General features: G+C 27.8%; 2 protein-coding genes across 2 annotated transcripts in view; one reads left to right on the top strand and one right to left on the bottom strand.

The window, feature by feature from the left end:
- Positions 1-169: 169 nt before the first annotated feature.
- LOC105624894 (E3 ubiquitin-protein ligase RNF185-like) lies at positions 170-9,668 on the top strand. Its single transcript, XM_012206242.1, has 4 exons — positions 170-324; positions 412-543; positions 644-813; positions 9,571-9,668. The coding sequence occupies exons 1-4, from the start codon at positions 170-172 to the stop codon at positions 9,666-9,668; spliced, it is 555 nt and encodes a 184-aa protein (XP_012061632.1).
- Positions 9,669-14,484: 4,816 nt separating this feature from the next.
- Positions 14,485-21,539, bottom strand: part of LOC105624882 (glycogen phosphorylase) — a 13,621-nt gene continuing 6,566 nt past the window's right edge. Inside the window, exons 3-11 of the mRNA XM_012206236.1 lie at positions 20,312-20,626; positions 17,917-18,028; positions 17,514-17,833; positions 16,706-17,016; positions 16,507-16,621; positions 16,113-16,295; positions 15,516-15,863; positions 14,956-15,285; positions 14,485-14,640 (exon numbers count right to left, since the gene is read on the bottom strand). Of these exons, the coding sequence (XP_012061626.1) occupies positions 14,485-14,640; positions 14,956-15,285; positions 15,516-15,863; positions 16,113-16,295; positions 16,507-16,621; positions 16,706-17,016; positions 17,514-17,833; positions 17,917-18,028; positions 20,312-20,626 (2,190 nt within the window). The remainder of the gene's footprint in view (positions 14,641-14,955; positions 15,286-15,515; positions 15,864-16,112; positions 16,296-16,506; positions 16,622-16,705; positions 17,017-17,513; positions 17,834-17,916; positions 18,029-20,311; positions 20,627-21,539) is intronic.

The raw sequence follows: 21,539 nt of genomic DNA, 5'->3' as shown, positions 1-21,539 counted from the left end.
ATGAATTCTTAATTGTAACTACTAGCTATATACATTAATAGAAATAATATAATAAATATGCAAAGTGTTTCAAAATTGTATAGTATTAATGCATTGAAAGATTTTTTATTGTTTATTGTTTAAAACGTAAGAATATTTATTAAATTTTAAATATATACATATTTAAAGGATGAGCAGGACAAGGGAACAAGCTGGTTCGTCTAAGTCATCAGGATCTGCAGGTTCTACTGAGGAAAAAGAAAAGGATGAGAGAATTTTTGAGTGCAATATCTGTTTGGATACCGCAAAAGATGCAGTAGTCAGTATGTGCGGTCATCTGTTTTGGTATTTATTTTATAATAATATAGCATGTCGAAGACTGCATTATTCTCTATTTTTTATTTAAATAATATATATGGTAATATTATACAGTTGGCCATGTCTGCATCAGTGGTTAGAGACCAGACCTACCAGGCAGGTTTGTCCAGTATGCAAAGCTGCAATAAGCAAAGATAAAGTCATTCCATTATATGGACGTGGTGCAGCAAAGCATGAAGACCCGAGGTACAATTCGTTTCTTTTTTGTCAAAATTGAATATTATAAATTATAAATATTATGTTAAATAATATAAGTTTAATAAAAAAAATATGATTTATGCTTCAGGAATAATGTGCCGCCACGCCCGGCCGGTCAAAGGTCAGAACCAGAAGCCCATGTCGGTTTTCCCGGCTTTGGTTTTGGTGATGGTTCCTATATGTCGTTCGGCATTGGCACTTTTCCGTTTGCTTTTTTTACATCGACTTTTAACTTTGGAGAAACACGACCAAGTGCAGGTAACTTATCGTAAATTTAAGGGGAAAGATATTGAAAAGTAATTGTGAAATTATAAGGTAAAACTTATCTTCATGTGCTTTTTTTTCGTATAATTGATTAATTTTGATCAATGCTGTTTTAACTCTTTGAGGATAGGAGCTTTTTAACAAAACTTATGCAAGACTCTTTTCGGAGTACTGAATTTGATTCTAATTTCAAAAGTCTGATATTTAAATTAGTGGATTCAAATGTAATTGATCAAAAGGAATTTATTATATACTGTCCGACAAAATTTCTTTTTTTGTAATACACAATGTGAATAATTATTTTCGACATATCTTTGCTTATCGGATGCGAAGTTGTTGACAAAATTTGGTTATGCATGCTACAATTGTGAGAAAAATGAATTTTTTTTAATAATGCAAAAATAATTTTGTAGATTTTTATGTTGTAGCCGGTATCAAATTTTTTTCTACAAATTTCATTACCATACGGAAGTACTTTTAAAATATATTTTGATTCATTTCAGTATGATTTTTTGTTTTTGGAATTATACATGTAGATACATGTATTATCGAAATATCCAGCTCTTTGAATATCCAGATCTTTGAATATCCTTGAAATTATCCTAGAATTTAATATCCTGAAAAACTCCTGAAAAACTGAAAATCCCTGCAATTTCAGGACTGACTTGGAATTCACTCTTCCAAAAAAATCAGATTATGAAAAAGAAATAAATATTTCCCGCGTGTGTACAAAAACTATGTCGGTAATGATGAATTTTGTGATTTTTAGATGAAGCAAGTGCTTTAAAAGCAAGTGTGCGAACATTAGATTAATAATTTAATAAAATTCATCAATTCATAAATTAATTTTATAAGAGTGTGATATATATATTAATAAAAAGAAAAGTTATGTTTGAATACAAGCTTTCCTTTAAAAATGTATCAAGGCAAATTATTAATAGAATTTGGATTTAATATCTAAAATTATAAAATAGAAAAGCGAAGAATTATCGTTGATGTTGAATGTTATTTATAAAACATTAAATAATATTCTAAATTTATTTGTATTTTAATTTATATTCATATAGAATTCTAACTTGTATGCAAAACATATAAAGTAAACATGTTTCAAAAACATGTATCTATGTCCGGACATTTACATAAAACTTTATATTATTATTAATCTCGAAGTTTTTTAAAATAATTTTTAAATACACAGTTAAGTTATAATATTATAATAAAAAATATTTAAGATTAATAATAAATATGATGTTCGGACACAGGTACATGTCCGGTCGCTGGGATGTGAGAAAACTTTCTGATCGATTCAAATACAATTGTCCATGTCCATCATAGGATAAGTGAAAGACGAAAGTATTCCAAATTGGAATTGTTTTCGAATAGATTCATAATAAGTGCTCTGATTTGATTTATATTTGAATAATTTGCACATCTCTACTCTAACTATACAGTTTAAATGTTATTATTTATGTATTTCAGTACTCTTTTTCTGATCTTATTCTGATGTTTACAAAAAAGAGCATCATACTAAAAATATGATATACTAGATTAAGAACATTCAGTCATTCAGTTTTTAAAAAACTAAATTAGTTTCGTCGCTGTGATTCGATTTAGATTCGAAGAAAGAAATAAAAGTTGATTCGATTTGTTAAAACATTTTGATTAGTATATTTTTAATAATTAATATTTTTATTTGATTTTGTGATTCCCGATTTTAGCTATTCAGATTGCAAGAGAATTATGAATTTAGTATTTCCTTTTAACATTTTAACATGTTCACAAATCGTTCTATACAGCTCAAAATGTAGAAATTAATCTACTTAAAAATATTTTTTATTAATTTGGTCATTTTGCAAGTACATTTTCCATTTAACGTTGGTTAGAACATTATAAATAGATATAAGATATAAGAGTTAAATAGATATAAGATATAAATTAATATAGATATTTATAGGTTTGAAAAAAATTATTTTATAAAAGTAACTTGTTATCGTTCTTTTCTTTTTCTAAAAATTACTTTTTATTGTTATTATTAACTTGTTATCGTTACTGGTTATCGTTACGGTACTCAAAAACTAATGAATCATTACAATTTCTATTATCTCTTTACCAAATTTTAATGATTTCTCTTTTTTTACAGTAATATATCTAATTATTATCATTAATTGGTCGGAATAAAGACATCTATATTCTATTCAATGACAAATTTACCACATTTCGTAGGAGGCGATATAACGAGGATTATTTCATCCGTTCAATCCTCTAAGTCTGAGCATGCTATATTTACGTATAAACGTTCACTTTGCCTCCTATGTGCGAAGAATAACTTTTTCGTTGGAGTACAGAGTATAAATAACAGTTATAGTTAATCATAACATAATAAAAAATGCTTATACATGTTTCTCATACGTGTACATACACTCACTCTTAAAAAAAGCAATACATTAAAAATTAGGAAAAATTTACCAAATTTTTAATGATCATAACTTAATAAATAATAAAGATAAAAAATGTTTAAAAATGCAAAACGAAGTTTTAAATACACTTTAAGAATATTTAAATAACACAATTGTGCTCAATTATTATTTTAAAACGATGAACAAAAGGAAGAAGCACAAAATTGATAATCAAAGGTCTGGGGTTGCGACAGTGTATGACGTGAATCAGATATCCCAACCTAACAGAACAAAATGCACATGAAAGTATAGAACTTTATCTTTAAAATGTTTTTTTATCAAACTCGATGCGATTAATTTTTGCTGATTTATTTCAAATTTATGATAACGCTATCATTAGCTAAAATTATGATTGTAACTCTCTTTCCTATATGAACTGCATGGAGTTTGATCAGAATTGAACACGATTATGTGCGTGAATGCGCGCGTGCGTGGACGTACATGTATTAGGTGTACAAATTAATTCTCGGCCTTTTTTGACCAACTTTGACATTTATTTATAAAAACATGAGTACAAACTCAATCTTCAAACTAATCTCTCTCGTTGTTTATACATTTTTTCCATCTCTCAAGTAATTGGCAGATTCCAGATCGAAAAAATGATGGTGGCTTTGAATTAATGAATTCATCAAGGCTTTGTTCGTCCTCTTCAACGGACTTGAATCGAGAATCAGTTAGGTGATGTTGTAGGGCTCAAAATAGATGATAATCTGAAGGGGCTAAATCTGGAGAATACGCATGAGGGAGAATTTCCCAGCCTAAATTGGGGATGGTTTCCAGAGTATTTTTTGTTGTATAGGCCGAGCAGTATCACCTTTTTTCTTCCACTGTCAGTAAATGGCCTTTTTTCTTCAAGAGCGTCATTTACACAAATTGCTGTTGATAAGGGCTCAGCTGTCACAGTTTGATCTTGTTGGAGCAAACAATTGGATTACACCCTTCTGATCTCACCAAATTCATAGCAACCTTTTTTGTATGGATATTCGCTTTTGTGATGCTCGGTTTAATGGCTCATCTGAATGGATATGATTTTCGCCTTTTAGAATTATCGTATAATATCCACTTTTTATTGCAAGTAACAATTTTGTGCAAAAAGTCCTTTTTCTTGAATTTAGAAAGCAAGAAGAGAGCAGACATTTGCTTTTGTTTTCAGGAGTAAGCTTATGAGGGACTCATTGACATTTGTTGCGAATCCTCCCTAGCTGTTTTAGGCAATAGGAAACGTCTTGCTGTGTTATTCCAAGCGCATTTGCAAGTTCCGATTGGGTTTGGCAAGAATTCTCGTCCAAAATGTTCTCCAACTCCTCGTCTTTTACTTTTTTTGGTTGACCGAGCGTTCACGATCCTCAAGGTCGAAATTTTCTTCTCGAAACTGTTGGAACCATTTTTTACACGTGCGATACAGCATTTTTGCTCAAAGTCGAAGAAATCATTTCTTCCGCCTTAGTAGTCGTTTTTTTTTTTTTTTTTTTTTTTTAAGTTTGAAATGCGAAAAGAAAACAGTGCCTCAAATGTTGCTTTTCGAACAACATCGTGTTTACTGCTAATATTTCAGGAAGATCAAATATTGTATCTCATTTTAAAGATGGAAAATGACTGGAAAGCAAAATGACTGTAGAAAGGGCGGAGAAAGTTCAACTTAAATGATTCTGAAGTCGCTGAAAGGTAGGGGCCGAGAATTAATTTGTACACCTAATAGATATCCTGCTTTTAGCATTATCCAAGATAGTACAATATTTTATTATTAAATTACATAAAATTGAAAATTGATATTTTTTTTTTATATTTTTATTATTTTTTGAAGCGCTTTAACCTGAATGGAACATCATTGACCAAAATTTAACGGACAAGCAATATGAAGCGATTATTAGACCGATATGAATAAATTAAATTTTTTTTACTAAGAAGAACTACATTCGGTGCGATACGCAGAAACGGAAAGTATATAAATTCACACAAAAAATATATTTAAGTACTAAGGTCTGCTTTAACCAAGAATGTAAGGTTCTTTTTATTTAAAATTTGATTTAACAAACAAGCTTTTAAAACGAACTTTTTAAGTTTTAAAAAGTTTTTTAAAAAAAGTTAATATATTGATTTTTGCAAATCGAATCTTTTTGTAATTTTTATGTAAAAATTCATTTTCTAAATTGTTATTAAAATATTAACGACCTTATACATGCTTTAAATTTATCCTTATAAAAATTTTTCACTTCATATGGATCATTTTTAGCCCATTTTTATATATTTATTTATTGTATATTAATTACCACATCAATTTTAAATTAAGTGATCGAAAAGATATATAAATAAAGATAAAGATATAATATTTTTTATAGATATTTTATATTGTCGCGTCCACCGTTCTCAAATGAGACATTCCTCGCAACACCTTCGCACACTCGTGCGAAGATATTATGTCGCGCTCTTGGAAAAAAAGGAACACTTTATCAAAAAAATTCTCAAGATTTTTATTCAATAAAGAAATACAAGCGCGTCTATGTCAATAGCTTATTCAAATTCGAGTCTGTCAAATCCGATCGACTGCACTCGATTTATTTTTTTCTAAATATCATGGATCGATCTATGGTGGAATCCGTAAAGTGAAGCAGTGCGCATAGCGAAGTGGAGATAGACGAATTTCGACCAATCAGATGTCAACGGCATGACAATACTATGGATCGATCGATTCATCATGGATGAATGAGGCCTTCTTTTTGGCTGACTTTTGCACCAGTTCATTTTTTTTCTTTTTCTCTCCAGCAGAAAAGAAGAGGAAGAAAGATAAACTGGTGCAAAGTTCAGCCAAAAAGAACAGGCCTATAGATCGATTTAGATTCCCATCCGAGTGCACTTCAGGTATTCTTTTAGAAACTGCGCACAATCAAGGAATAGAAACAAAGAATAGGAACAAGAATAGAGAATAAGAATTTCAATATTTTCAATTTATCAGAAATTGTACATTCCATAGTGCATGGTTTCTGATTGGTTGAAATTCTTATTCTCTATTTTTGTTCCTATTCTCTGTTTTTATTCCTTAATTGTGCGCAGCCTCTTAGAGTTTTCCCTCGGCTATATTAATGCACATGTGCATGTTAAAATCGTTATACACAAATTGACATAAAAATGTATGTTTAATATAAGTATAAAACAAATAAATAAAGTTCTCAATACATTTTATTGTATTGTTAAATAATGTATTTTATAATACGAAATATTTGCCTTTCACATTTACACTCACATTAAATAAGCGTACAATGGCTTTAATATACACTCATCAGTGTGCACTAGTGCAGTCAAGGGAAAACGGTATTAGTTTCATATTTGGTGAGCAACAAGGATAAAAAGATGCTTTAGTAGTACTCTGGTGGGAATCTGAATACAGATAACGTTCCGTGACTGTTTTCTCAATGTCCGCTCGAACTAAAGGTTTCATAAACGTAACAATATATTATAGATATGTCATATGATTACAAATAAATTGAAATAGAATTCATATAATAGGGTAACTTCGATATTTACGCCGCGCGAAGATTTACACCGCAGAAATGAAAAAGAATAGAAGAAGTGGGCCTAATATACAGACCATTGTGGAAGAAAATATATATATTCAGGTGTAATATTGTGCATGCATTTTCTAATAGCTGTCGTCAGAACGTGACATCTTATTCGCTATATTGCAATTATTTGAATTAGGCATACGCCAAGATAATCATAAAATTAGTACTATATATTATCAATTTCTTACTCTTAGGCTGGACTGTTCTATCTTTCGATAAATTTCAGCTCACTGTTTCTTACTCTCTTACTCTCTTACTTTTTTATTTTTTGTTTATTCAGTAGATAAATTACTACATAATTTATTCGAAGATGGAATAACCGGTCTTTAACTTCAATTTTTACAGTTACGTAACCAAACTTCCATAAAATCAACGGTCTTTAATAATATATCGTTGATATCAGAAATAATTCTCGTGAGTATCCCTCGACATGTCATTTCAAAATTATTGTGGTGAAACTATTTAAATGGTTGCATTGGTATCTGCGCAGAACCATACGAAATTCGAGAATGAGCACATCTGGGTTTCTTCCATTATGGTACACAGAACTAATTTGTTATAAATATACGCCTTGTTATATATTAGAATTATATTAATTATAATTTCACTTTTTTTTATTATTAATATTAATAAAATTATCATCAATTGAATCATTTATCATTACAGTAAATAACACTACGTATCCACATCAAATAATTATTATAAGAAGTGCAAAAGACTTAATGACATTTGGTGATACATAAATATAGAGGGATGATAAAAAATAGAGTAAAATACAAATGTTTAGCTCCACTCTTTGTTATATATAATAATATCTTTGTTTTATATATAACAATTATATATAATAATTATTCATTATTTCCTATACGTATTCATTATTCTTGTTCCTTGATAAAACTTTGTAAATACATTCTATAAGTTACTGTGTCATTTTACGTCTTGTTTCTAATTATTATTTGTGAATTTTTTATAAATATTTTAAGTATATTTTAAGATCCCTATGATATATGGCAAAAATGCAAGAATTTTAAAACGTTTCTCTTTTAAATATAAAAACTAAATATTTTGTATTTCTCGTTCTTTCTATAATAATAAATAGTGTAACATTTTAGTTAGTGTAATATATTTATTTTAAACATAAGAAAGTACTTAATAAATTAAGTTTTTGATAAATGTGATTTACATATCGGAGTTACCCTAATATTATCACTTGTTATTGTATGTATATATATACATATATATTGTATGTATACACATATTTTATATATATGCATATGTACATATATGTATGTAACAGTTAGATATGTGTATATATAGAATTTACATATATGTTAAATATAATTACTATGTAATAAAAATGTAATGAATTTTCAAGATATTATCAAGCTATTTTGGAGTGAGCGCGGAAAGAATTGCGCAAAAATATTCAATTTAATGAGAAATAATCACTATATAATAATTAAATCTTTTTAATTAAAAGTACTCGTACTGTTATTATTATTCGGCTGTATTCATGTGCAATCCGTTTTAATTCGATTTACGGAAAAGTTCCTCTTTGCGAAAAACAGAGTCATATTCATTGAGTGGAACGCACATTTTCATCATTCAAAATAATCGTGAATTAAAAACGGTGATAAATTTTTATAATATACAAAAATAATTTAAATTTTTAATAAAAAATCAGATATGTTGCAGAAGATCTAGCTAGTTGAATCATCGAATTTGGATTCCAAATATCATACAATTTAATAACAATGACTTCGTAAAAAATAATCATAACATAAATTTATCAAAAAAAAATTTTTTTTTCAAGGTATTTTTAAAATAGTATATATTTATTTATGCGCTGACATTGAGAACTCTACTGACATGTCTTCGAAGTAAATTATAAAAAAATGGATAAAATGTATTTTTTAAATAATTATTGACATCGAAAAAGTTTTTAAAAAATTTGACAAAAATTTATGCGAACACATTATAAAAAATATTCTTTTCTGATGCATTTTTCCGTAAAGTTTTTAGTTTTGAAATAAAAGACATTGTAGAAAAAGTAAATTTTTGCACAAGAAATTCAGTATCTGCGAAAAATAATCATAGCAACTTTTTCCAAAAAGCGTTTTAAAGTTTAGAGAGTTTATGATAAATACTTATTTGTTAAATTGTCTGATGATGTTCCATTCAGGTAGTGTTTAAAAAAATAATAAAAATATTAAAAGATCAATTTTCAATTTTATGTAATTTAGGAAAAAAACATCACAGAGACAAAATGTTCAATACCAGTTTGAAGTTCTATTCTTCCTTTTTAAAATTCATTTTCAAAAACTTTCCTATGATTTTTCTCACTGAGATACTTGAACTTTTGTGAAATGCAAGAAAATCGCAATCCTTGATTTTATGAATGGTACTGTTGTGTGAACATGTTCCAAGAGCCTTTTAGATTGCAATATTTTTTGACTGATCAATTAATAAAATTATTTTTTCTATTTGATCAATCAAATGCTTCGATGCATTCGTAGCAGCAACTCGACCGCACCCTTAGGTAAAACATTAATAGAAGCGACTCTGGCGCACGCACACACATATACGCGCTTTCTGGCTATGGCAAGATAGCAATTAAAGTGTTTTTATTCTGCGAATCCTTTTGCTTGATCACAAGGCATATCATTATATGTATATTGCAATAATAATTAAGAAATAATTAAGATAATAATTTAGAACAAAATTATCGTTTGCAGCTCCGAGAGGTACACCACAATTTGAGGAAGAGCAGTTTTTATCCAAAGTATTTTTGTGGTTAGCAGTGATATTCATCTGCTGGCTGTTGATGGCATAACATTATTTCTAAATCACACACATACCAGTCTGCCCAATAATTTTTGTTTAATGATATCCTGTCGATTTATGATAATCGCAACATTACATCGGTTTTCATTATGTGACTTTTACAAAGCCTCTTTGAAAAAAAAGAAATGAAAATACAAATTTACTTCCGCGTATTTAAAAAAAGATTGTGCAACTCTAAAAAAATTCATTTTCCTCACTTTTATTTTAGAAAAGAGGCGAAAAATATATTGAATCATTTTTTGTCCATGTAAAACATTTTACACGATTTCGTTGGCATTTACATACTTCGAACAGGATTAAGCTCCAGATAAAATGCGAGGGAATAGCGATAGCGATAGGAATAACACGGTTTTAACTCTTGAGAAATTGAATACACTGAAATACACAATCTCTGATGGGTTGAAATCATGTTATTCCTATCGTTATCTCCATTTCTTCACATTGTGCTTTCTTTCTATTTGGATAATTCTGATATTTTAATATTAATCTTTTTTATGTATATATTATATATAAATATATTATATTCAGAAGAAAGACGTAATAAGCATAAGGAATGTATAATCTCTTATTCGATATATTAAAAATATAAAAATGTATGATTTAAGTGAAAACACAGAGGAAAATATTATATATTCATTAAGACGCGCGGTTTTATGAGAAACTGCAAATTTGAACAGTGTATATAATAATTAAATAAATATATGTATGTATGTATAGTGTACATAATTTTGAATTAAAATTAAAATTAATGTGTGTATGTATTTAAACAATATTATGGTTACATATTAATGTATACATATACAGATATGTATATATCATATATTCGTAGTTAATACTTACTGAAATATTAAAATATAACAGCTCATAAAAAAATAGATTCTCATGAAAATATCAGCAGTTAATTTGTTCGCTTGTTTTAAGACTACCATGTCTCCAGATTCATAGTTCTTCTTAGCTTCTTAGTATATTTCCCGGGTTTTCCGAACCTATTTTTGAGGTCACAGTATCATGCATATCAATTAGATTCGCAGTTCTTTCATTCGATGATGCTCAATTTCATTCTTTTGAAATTCTCTTATTATTCAAATTTCAAGAGCATATTAAATAATACTTCATCAAAATATTGTTATTTTATATTCTGAGATACAGTTCAGTAACTATATTTTAATTAGAGATCAATTGAAATTATATTGAAAAGCGAAATGATTACTTATATTAAATCTGACTCGAAATACAAAATAATTAAAACAGTGTTTGCTTAAAAATAATCTTTTTTATGTCAACTCAATGACATGACAATTAATATGTATTAGTAACACATCAAATATGGAAGTTAATTATAATATTAAAAAGGACATTCCTTTCTAAAAAAAAAAATTTTATCACCTTCGAGAACAATTTTTTTAAGAATGTATAATGGAATCAGAAACCCAGACTGAAAAACGGAATCAGAAAACCGTTCTATAATCCTGATTTTTTTTTGTTTTAATGAACCGAAATCAAGATCAAATTCTATAAAGTTTATAATTATATATAAAAATTATAATACCGAAATTATTTAATAACCAAATTAATAATATTATTTTCGATTCTTTCTCCTGTTCTTAATTTATATATAAGTCTGTTCTTTAGCTAAATTTTCCTTAGCTCAGAATATGTTTCTTCTTCCACACGAGAAATTCTGAACTAGTGCAGTCAATAATGTATAGGTATGTATATGAAAAACTCTCTTTCACTGTTATCTTGCTTTTCCTCTCCCTCTCTCTTTTTCTCGTATTCGTTTGCTCATATTATCATTGCAATTATGATTTGAGTTACTACACATGTAAGAAAATTCCAAAGCCTAGTGCTCTAAATGTCAATTTATTGTTGATGTAAGAAAGAATTGTTATAAATCAATTTTGAAATATCTTTCGAGAGAAAATTTAATGAAATACAGAATTAAATATTGTAATAAATTGTTTGAACAGTTTCCTAATTATTGCATTGCATTAATTTTCGCGCTTGACTCTTATGTCCTTTTATTTTTACACTTGAAATAGAACTATCTTTGGAATCGGAATTCAAAAACACTCATTTGGATTTAATTGAATTATATAATGTGCATAAATTTTATTTTAAAAAATTTTTAATTTTAATTGACGCAAGTTTATATTTTTTTTTAAAGAAAAATTAAAGACATTACTTGAATTGGAATAGAAAGATTATAAACTTTTGAATAGAAAATTTAAATAAAATTATATAACATATCAAAACGTAAATAAATTTTTTTCTTTGTTAGTAATAGTAAATCAAAATGTTATCTATATTGTTTTATGATAATAACAGAAAAGAAAAATAACTGAAAAATAACTGTCGTTAAAATAACTTTTTAAAATCAGTAACTTGTAACAGTAACTACAATAGTTACTTTTCGACAACAAAACTGTAACTGTAATTTCTTGTATAAAGTAATTTTTTTTCGCAATCCTACATTATGTATCTTGCAATGTTGAAAATATACAATATAATGTGTTGCAGAGAAGCTATTTTATGCAAATATTATTTTCTAAAAAACGTATTCAAGAATATTCACCACAGATTTTATTCTCAACAAGTTACTAATGTTCTTCTTATAACATACAATATATTATTTAAACATTATATTACTATTTTAATATATATATATATTTCAATATATTACATAAGTACTTATATAAACTATATGCCACGACACAATTAGTGTGTAGATAATCTCCTGATAAAATAGAGCAGGTCTGTCCAATTTGAGCTCCGGAGCCAAAATGCAAACCTATCAACGCAAAAAAGTTCAATGTAAGATTTCATGGACTATTGATAAGCATCTCAGACGTGTATCAACATTTTATAGTCTCCTTATAGTCTTCCCCTAGAAGTCTTACTTATATTTAATTTTTTGTGTCAATGGGTTGCGCTTTGGCTCCAGAAGTCAAATTGGACAAGCTTGAAATAGAGAATAAGTATATTTTTCTCTTTTTTTCTTTTATTAATATTGAAAATAGAAGACAGTCATATAATTCATTACATTTTTTGTGTTTTGTCGAATATTTTCGCGTATCAAGATTAAGAATCTGTTACTCTTGAAAAGGCATTTTTATCAATTACTTTTGAATGAATCATACACAATAAAAAATATATTGAACACGATCAGAATGATTCGATATCTGAAATAGATATACTCATATAATCGCACGATGTTACAGGAAAGTTTATAGTGTCAGTATATCATGCACTTTTCTAATCCTTTCATTAATAGGAATTATTGAGTCTTTTCATCTATCTTCATTCATATAAAAAGAACTACTTACATAGAACAAAATATATAATAGACATCTAATGAATATCCACATATCCATATGGACAACTATTAATAGACATCTAGATACATATAATAGCATATAGAATGTGTTGCTAGAGGTATAAAAAAATATTTATGTAAATATCCATTGGATAACGTAGATACTTAAAATTAGATAGAGAGAAGAATTCAAGATATCAAATGGGATATGTAGATCTATCTAATGGCTGTTGATTAGGAATTCATGGATATCCCTAGTACTCAAAGAGGATATCTAACATATTATGTTCTGTGTAGGTAGGTATATAATAGTTCTTAATCTGTCAATAAAAATTTAATCTAAATTTAAATTTATTTATATCTAGAATTTGTGCCATGTAATTCATCCAATCTTCAATTTTAATTCATAAATTTTCTACTCGTTGATGTGTATGATAATTTTGAACAGATGCTATGTTGGGTGCGTTCTGTTTACACGCTGTAGGCATCAGTTCATGCTTGTTATCTACCAAACATTAAACAAGGATAAATGAAGCTTAGCAAGCAAGCCCAAAATGGAACGTACTCTTAATTTACAGATGATATTATTATCGATAAAATCACTCTTGAATTCTATATACAAAAAAAATAGTACTCTAATATAAAGCTAGGCTATATATTTATACATTTCGGCCGATTTTCAATTTGGTTGAATGCCAATCGGCATTTAGACTGCATGCTGATTAATGAGATAAGGAGAGCCAAGCTGAAAATCAGTCGAAATGTGTAGACATCGCCCAGTTCTGCTCTAGTAACTAGAGTACTGCACTACATATAGTTTCATCACAAAAAAGGTGAACATAAAAAGATTCTAGCAATATCTGTGCCATTTTAGGCAACATTTAAAAAGCCCTTATTTCTGTAAATATTTATAGTACATTGTAAGAAATTATCGCGATATATACAGGGTGTTTTGAAATTCGCGAATCAAAATATCACAAGTGTTCAAAAAATTAAAAAAGTTGTATATATTTTTATTTAAAGCAATAGTTTTTGCAAAGGTATAAGGGTTTAAAATTTATACTTTAAACACTTTATTTATATATTTAAACTTTAAATATAGTCACTTACAAATTATATTTCGACCATCTGTCTATGAATCGCATGTTCGTATTAATATGCGCACATTTCAACAAGTATAAACAGTAATTGATCTTATGTGCCATAATTTATTAATTATGAATCATAATTATTTCACAAACTATTGTTTAAAATAAAAATTTACAAATAATCTTTTTTTAATTTTTTGAAAACTTTTTCACTGTGGTATTTTGCGAATTTTGGAACATTCTGTATACTTGCAAATAATAATTCCTACTATTTTGTGCAATTATGGTTATTTTGGCATTAATGTCCTAAACGTTATCGTTTACGACAGGAGGATATTAGTAGTTATGAAAGAAGACAGACAATATCGAGATATTTTATGAAAAAATAGTGGCGAATTTATTTAAATATCACGAGGGTCGTGTGGATCCGGGAGTTTCTGCCAGTTCGGTTCAACACCCCAAATCTCGCGCGCATACTCCGCTATTGTACGATCTGATGAGAATTTTCCCGATGATGCTATGTTATGGATAGCCATTTCTACCCACTTGTTCTCGTCCTGAAACAATTAACAAGCGACTGTTGTATCATAGAGATCTTGATCTAAGAAATAAAAATTTCAAGTTAAAATTAAATTTGAATTAGAATTTTTTTTAAATAAGAAGGTAGGAATGGTGATGAAATTGACCGATCGAAAATAATCGGTACGCAGTCATATATCTGAGATAAATCAAAAATCTTTTTTAAATACATGTGCTTATATTAGTCTAACATTTAACTTTGATGTAATTGGCATTTCTCATATCTTGATTTACATTTTCTAGTCAGTCTTTTTTACAAAAAGCTTATAAGATAGTTATAATAGATTAAGTACCTGATAGACTTTGCTAACATGATCCTGCATGTTTATATAACTTTCATAATCAGCCAAGAGTAGGAATCTATCCCACTTAAGCAATACATCAGCGATATCTCGGAATTCATCAGGATTATTTGGGCTGAAAAATCCTCCTTGGATTTGATCGATACACTGTTTAGCTTCCGGTAATTTGTTATAATAATCGTATGCATTATAACCTTTTCTTTGTAGAGCCTCTACTTCCATCACTGTCATACCAAAAATGAAGATGTTTTCATTACCCATCTCTTCCGCCATTTCTACATTTGCTCCATCTAAAGTACCAATGGTCAATGCGCCATTCAGCTAAAAATAAAGCAGAACTCCATTATCTAAATCAAATTTTATAATTTACAATTTTTAAAAAATAACTGCAATTATATAAACATGTTAATACTTATTAAATAAATTAGATAAAGATTAAGATTATTCGAGGTTTCATGTTTGTCAAATAAGTTTATTATCGAGATTATCTCGTCAGATATGTAAACAAATGCGTAATCTAAAATTTCATTTCGTTGCCAAGTATTACTGACCATAAATTTCATATTGCCAGTGCCAGATGCCTCGGTGCCAGCAGTCGAAATTTGCTCGCTCAAATCAGCGGCTGGTATGATTTTTTCGGCCAGAGTCACGCGATAATTTTCAAGGAAAATTAACTTGAGCTTATCGCCGACGATCGGATCATTATTGATAACATTAGCAACGCTGCAGATGAGTTTAATGATCTTCTTCGCCAGATGATAACCTGGCGCTGCCTTACCACCTATCATCACAGTTCTCGGAACAAAATGAGCAGACGGATCTTTTTTTATTCGATTGTATAAAGTGATGACGTGTAAACAATTCAATAATTGTCGTTTGTATTCGTGTATACGCTTCACCTGTTAACAAAATATCATAATTCGATCTTATATCATATTATCTCAAACCTTATTGAATTTTTTTTCATGCAGTTTAAGATTCGGCTCTCAAGAGGTGCTAGTTTGATTGTGTGAATGTTAGAGACGAGAAATGGATACGCAATATATTAATTGTGGTGGTTTTTAACAACTAAGAAATCATTATTTCCGGAATTATTTTACACTTTTACATAAAATATTAAACACGTGTCTCAGTATTTGTATTCGAACCTGGATATCAAAGATAGATGCCGGATTAACCCGAATGCCATATTCTTTCTCTAATGTTTGAGCTAGTCGCAATTTATTTTCCTGTTTGACTTTAACAACGTTACGTTGGAATACCGGATCCTTCGCCCACTTCTTCAATTGCTCCAATTGTTCTAGATGAACTGTCCATTCGCTACCGATTTTCTAAATTATTAAAAAAATCATATACATGTAAAATATATATATGTGTAAGTCCTAATTATAAAAATCAGAAATTTGAATACGTTTTATTTGATAATGTTATCAATTAAAATAATTATACTTATTATTAAATAAATTGTGCATTTAAAATCAAACTGAAATATTTTTTTAAATCCAAATCTATAATTAATACTTCACGTATTTGAATACTGACTTCTTCAATTATATCGGATAGATTTGGATTACAAAGTAGCAGCCATCTTCTCGGCGTGATACCGTTTGTCTTGTTTTGAAATTTCTCCGGTGTCAGTTCGTAAAAGTCTCGGAAACTAACAAAAGGAAGACACATTAAACGTTTCAATAATCTTCTCAAAGCAGATTGTTAGATTTAGAACTAAGAAAATTCTACGTACACACTGTCTTTGAGAATTTCTGAATGAATACGAGCAACTCCGTTTATGGCATGACTACCAACGATTGACAAATGAGCCATATTGACTCTCTTTTCACCTTCCTCTTCTATCAAGGACATTTGACGAATACGGTCCATATTGCCAGGCCATTTAGCTGCGACATTTTTAAGATGCAAGTAATTTATCTCATAAATGATCTGCAAATGCCTTGGAAGAATACTCTCCAACATATGGGTGGGCCATCTTTCTAATGCTTCGGGAAGAACTGTATGATTTGTATAGGCGCATGTACGTGTTGTAATATCCCAAGCCTAAAAATTAAGATATTCCAAGATGTCTGTTTCGTATGATATCCATTCTGTCAATAGCGTCACTATTAAGTGTACATTTAAATAAAAACTGAATATTGAAAAAATCGATCATTTATCAAAATAATCAAAATTTTAAATACGTCGAAGGTTTTGTATTTTTTTGAAAATAAGATATCTTTTAATTCGCATAACTTATAGATTACCAGATTAAGAAATATAAAAAATGTTTTAAATAAAAATTATTTTTTCTTAGAAGAATATTAAAATGATTTTAATTTGGTTTTTTTTATTCAAGGTTATATCAAAGTCATTATTTTAAAATAGAATAAAAAAAATAAATTAACCTTACACATAAAAATACATAATTGTATGAAAAAGTATGCAACTGCACATTGTAAGTTATAATTTTTTTCCTATTTTAACAAATTTTCAAAAAAATTCTTTTTTTTAATATGTAGATACTAGATAATAATGTCATACGCATATGATAAACATACCTCCTCCCAAGAGAGTCTTTCAACATCGATAAGGATTCTCATCAGCTCGGGAATAGCTAGGGATGGATGCGTATCGTTGAGTTGAATAGCTACTTTATCAGGGAAAGCTTTAAAATCAGTTCTATGATGCTCCCTTGAGCCGAATTTGCTAGCTTTATATCTTCGGATGATGTCTTGCAGAGTAGCAGCTACCATAAAGTATTCCTGTTTCAATCTGAGTTCTTTGCCTTCAAAAAAATTATCGTTGGGATAAAGGACTCTAGAAATATTTTCTGCTAGATTACGATCAATCACCGCCTGTATATAGTCACCATCGTTAACTGAAAGAGTCAATAATACAGAAGAGTCAAAATATAGAAAGACTATTGTTGTATCATAGAACTTATTGAAATTCGATACTTACAAAACTTCAAATTAAATTCTATAGGCGATTTTGCGGACCATAGCCTCAATGTGTTAACAACATTATTTTTGTAGCCAGGAATTGGACTATCATACGGCATGGCAAAAATAACCTGTATTAATAATATTAAATAAAATAAGATAATTATTATTATTACAGATTATTTATACAAAGTATCCCAAAATCAGAGATTTTCTATAAAATTTAGAAATATTTTTTTATTAAAATGTCGAGAAATTCATTATTTATTTCTAACTTTGTGTATTTTTGTGAACAAGCCTTGAATTTTGTTGAAATATAATGTCGACATATATACATAATTTTGTCATCCATATGTTTTTCTCTTGCAGGATTTTTAGCTTTATATTTTCCATTTAATTATACTAATTGTAGATACGTCAGCATTTTGAAAAAGAGAGATCAGTCTAAATGGCAGAATTGGGTAATAACTAGTTAGTAAGTTAGATAAATAAAATAAGTTAAAAAATTAATATATAAATAACTTTTAATTGAATTCAATTAATTTCAAATGAATTAATTTTTAATTTAATTTAATTATCTTTAAACTTTAATTTATTAAATTTACTAAACAATAAACTGTTCTAAACTTGAGTTCATTAAACACATAGAGAAAAATTTGATTCGTTGTCATAATCAATGATGTGTAGATCAAATCAGTTTATTCCTATTATTAATAAACTCTGACATAATATTTCATCTTATAATTCTAGTAAAAAATTATTAATTGAATATACTTAAAAATAAAACTGAAAAAATTGTGATTGAACACCCCGATGTTCTTATTATAAAAGTAAATAAGAGTAATGTAACGATTTAATGAATAAGATAGAGTACATTTCGAAATGAAAGAACTGTTATTAGTAAACACTTCAATTAGGAGCATTTCGAGAGGCGGAATTTTATTTTAAAAAATATTTGTATAGTAATCATATGATTTACAACAGATTTAATTTTACTTGGCAAAGCAGTTTAATTACAAGTTATATTATGTTAATCATATTACGTGTTTTAATTACATATTATATTACAGTTATATTATGTGAATTTATTTATGTGACAATATTAGATTCAATTAACTATTTTTACAATAAAACACTGTTATATCATAGTTTGTTTTTAAAAAAAATTATATAATATAATTTTCACTTTTTCACAAATTTTTACTCATGTGTTGTATCACTCTCACGAAATCTGTTATTGTTACTCACGATCTCACAATTTAAAAGCAGGATGATCGTAATGATTGGCATCATCGTCGCGTTACCAGTGCGTTTAAACTGTTGACGCTCTACGAGAGTATTGCAATGAATGTCAAAATTGTATAACAGTACCTCTAATTTTATATTACTAATGTTCCTGGATTTAGAATGAATTTGACATTTTTTTTGCATGACTTTTTTATTCTCCAATCTGTGACTTTAAGCTATTTTTGATCGATACGATTGTTGTAACCTTGACAATACTTCATATATATTAAAAGTATCAAAATATTTGTTTAAATGCAATTTTGTTTTGTAGTGGATTAACATTAAAGTTTTAATTTAATTGATTCTTAATCCCTTAATTTAAGATTGATTTTTAATCATTTGAACCGTTATTTCTCATCTTATTATTTAATTTATTAACCTTTTCTTTAAAAAAAAAATTAAAGTTTTTTTATCTCTATAAATATTATTGTCTATAAAATCTTCAACATTAGAAAAAGCTCAATGATTGTGCGATGGACGCGACGCTCGTAGTGCCCAAAAATAAACGTGAGTCTGCATTTAGGGAACGCTATTGCATCATGCTCATTTCATGTCTAACAAGCGATAAAAAAAGAATAAAAACTTTTTATTTCAATTCATATTTTCAAAAAACATGCGAGCATAGCCAGCACAAAGAGAAGATATAAGATTACTTACATTCTTAAAAATTCTATTTTATTTTTCTTTTACATCAAAATATGAAAATATCTATGTAAAAGTAATATTAAAAATCAGTTTTTTATTGTACAAGAAATATCTGTTATTTTATACAATTTACAAATAAAATATTAAATGTATCTGATCTATATTGTAATTTTCATTTAAAGTGATTTAAAATAATTTAATTTTTTAAATTAGGTATCCTGATAATAAAAGAAGTTTTTTAAAATTTACTTTTTATTTAAATTAATATAGTCTTAATGTAAGTTTAACTAAATTAGTTTTCTGTTCATTCAACTTTTGACTTAACTAATTGTAAGTTAATTTTATAAGTTAACTTAATTTAGTTAAAAAAACTTACCCAACTCTGCCAAATTGTGATATGTAATGAAATAACATTTAACAATCTTTTGCTAAACACATACATTCTATGTATAAAGGTATTATGTATTAAAAGGATTTATTACCTGCGTATTCACCCACTTTTTGCCCTCTGAAGTGTCAATTACATGGCCATAAAAATTTACTGGCAACATAAATTCTGGCCGAGCTTTTTCCCAAGGATTGCCATATCTAAGCCAATCGTCGGGCTCCTCTATTTGCTCACCATTTTTTATTTTCTGTGCGAATATACCATATTCATAACGTATACCGTATCCATAAGCGGCTAAACCTAATGTGGCCATACTATCTAAAAAGCAGGCAGCTAGACGGCCTAGTCCTCCGTTACCGAGTCCGGCGTCTTCTTCAAGTTCTTCCAATTCTTCTATGTCCAAACCCATCTACAAGAAATAGTTATATGGAATTTTATAGATGATATAGAGTTATACATATAGAATGATTAAAATGATCTGTTTCCTAAGCACAAATAGAAAGAAATGGTAAAGAAGTAAAATTAGATTTTAAGATCATGAACACGGTTAATTTCGGTTATGTTCTTAGGACACAATGTATTCGTCGTAAAATTCCTGATTAATATTTATTTTCTATAAATAAAGTTTCTATAAATAAGGTTTCTTTATCATAATTTCCTCTATACAAATACTTTTTACATTTACTATATGATTATGTGAGTGTGCGGCAATATTTTGTTTAGTGTCGGTGATAACGAAGTGTTCTACATTTAATACTATTGTACACAAGCTACAGGCAAATGACTTTTTTACCAACATTTTTAATTAATCAAACTTTAAAAACGTTTATACGTTTTAAAAACCTGCTTTATGAAAAAAATAAATTACACTTTTATTGCTTAATTTTTCACAAAGTTTTATTGCAATAATATTATCCTCGAATTTCGATATATATAAATTATATTTTTAAATTAAAGAATATACTTACAATTAGATGTATTATTCAAGAAAAATTCAAAATCGAAAAGGGAAAAATGTTTAAAAATGTAAGAAAAAAGTATCTATTGCGCTGTTCCTAACATCAATTCTTTGAAATCTGTAAGGCAAAATATTTGAATTTTGTAAAATCGTTTTAAAAATATTATTAAGACTATGATTTTGACAATTAAGAAAAAACGATTTTTCTTCATTCTAAACTAGAAATCTCCTTAATAAAAATTACTAAATAAATAATTTTTTATATTCTTCTGTATATATATATATATATATATATATATATATATATATATATATATATATATATATATATATATATATATATATACTATATAATAATACTAAT

The sequence above is a fragment of the Atta cephalotes genome (genome assembly GCF_000143395.1).
Source record: "Atta cephalotes unplaced genomic scaffold scaffold00003, whole genome shotgun sequence".
Taxonomy (NCBI): Eukaryota; Metazoa; Arthropoda; class Insecta; order Hymenoptera; family Formicidae; genus Atta; species Atta cephalotes.
This window is presented reverse-complemented; position numbering and strand designations above follow the sequence as displayed.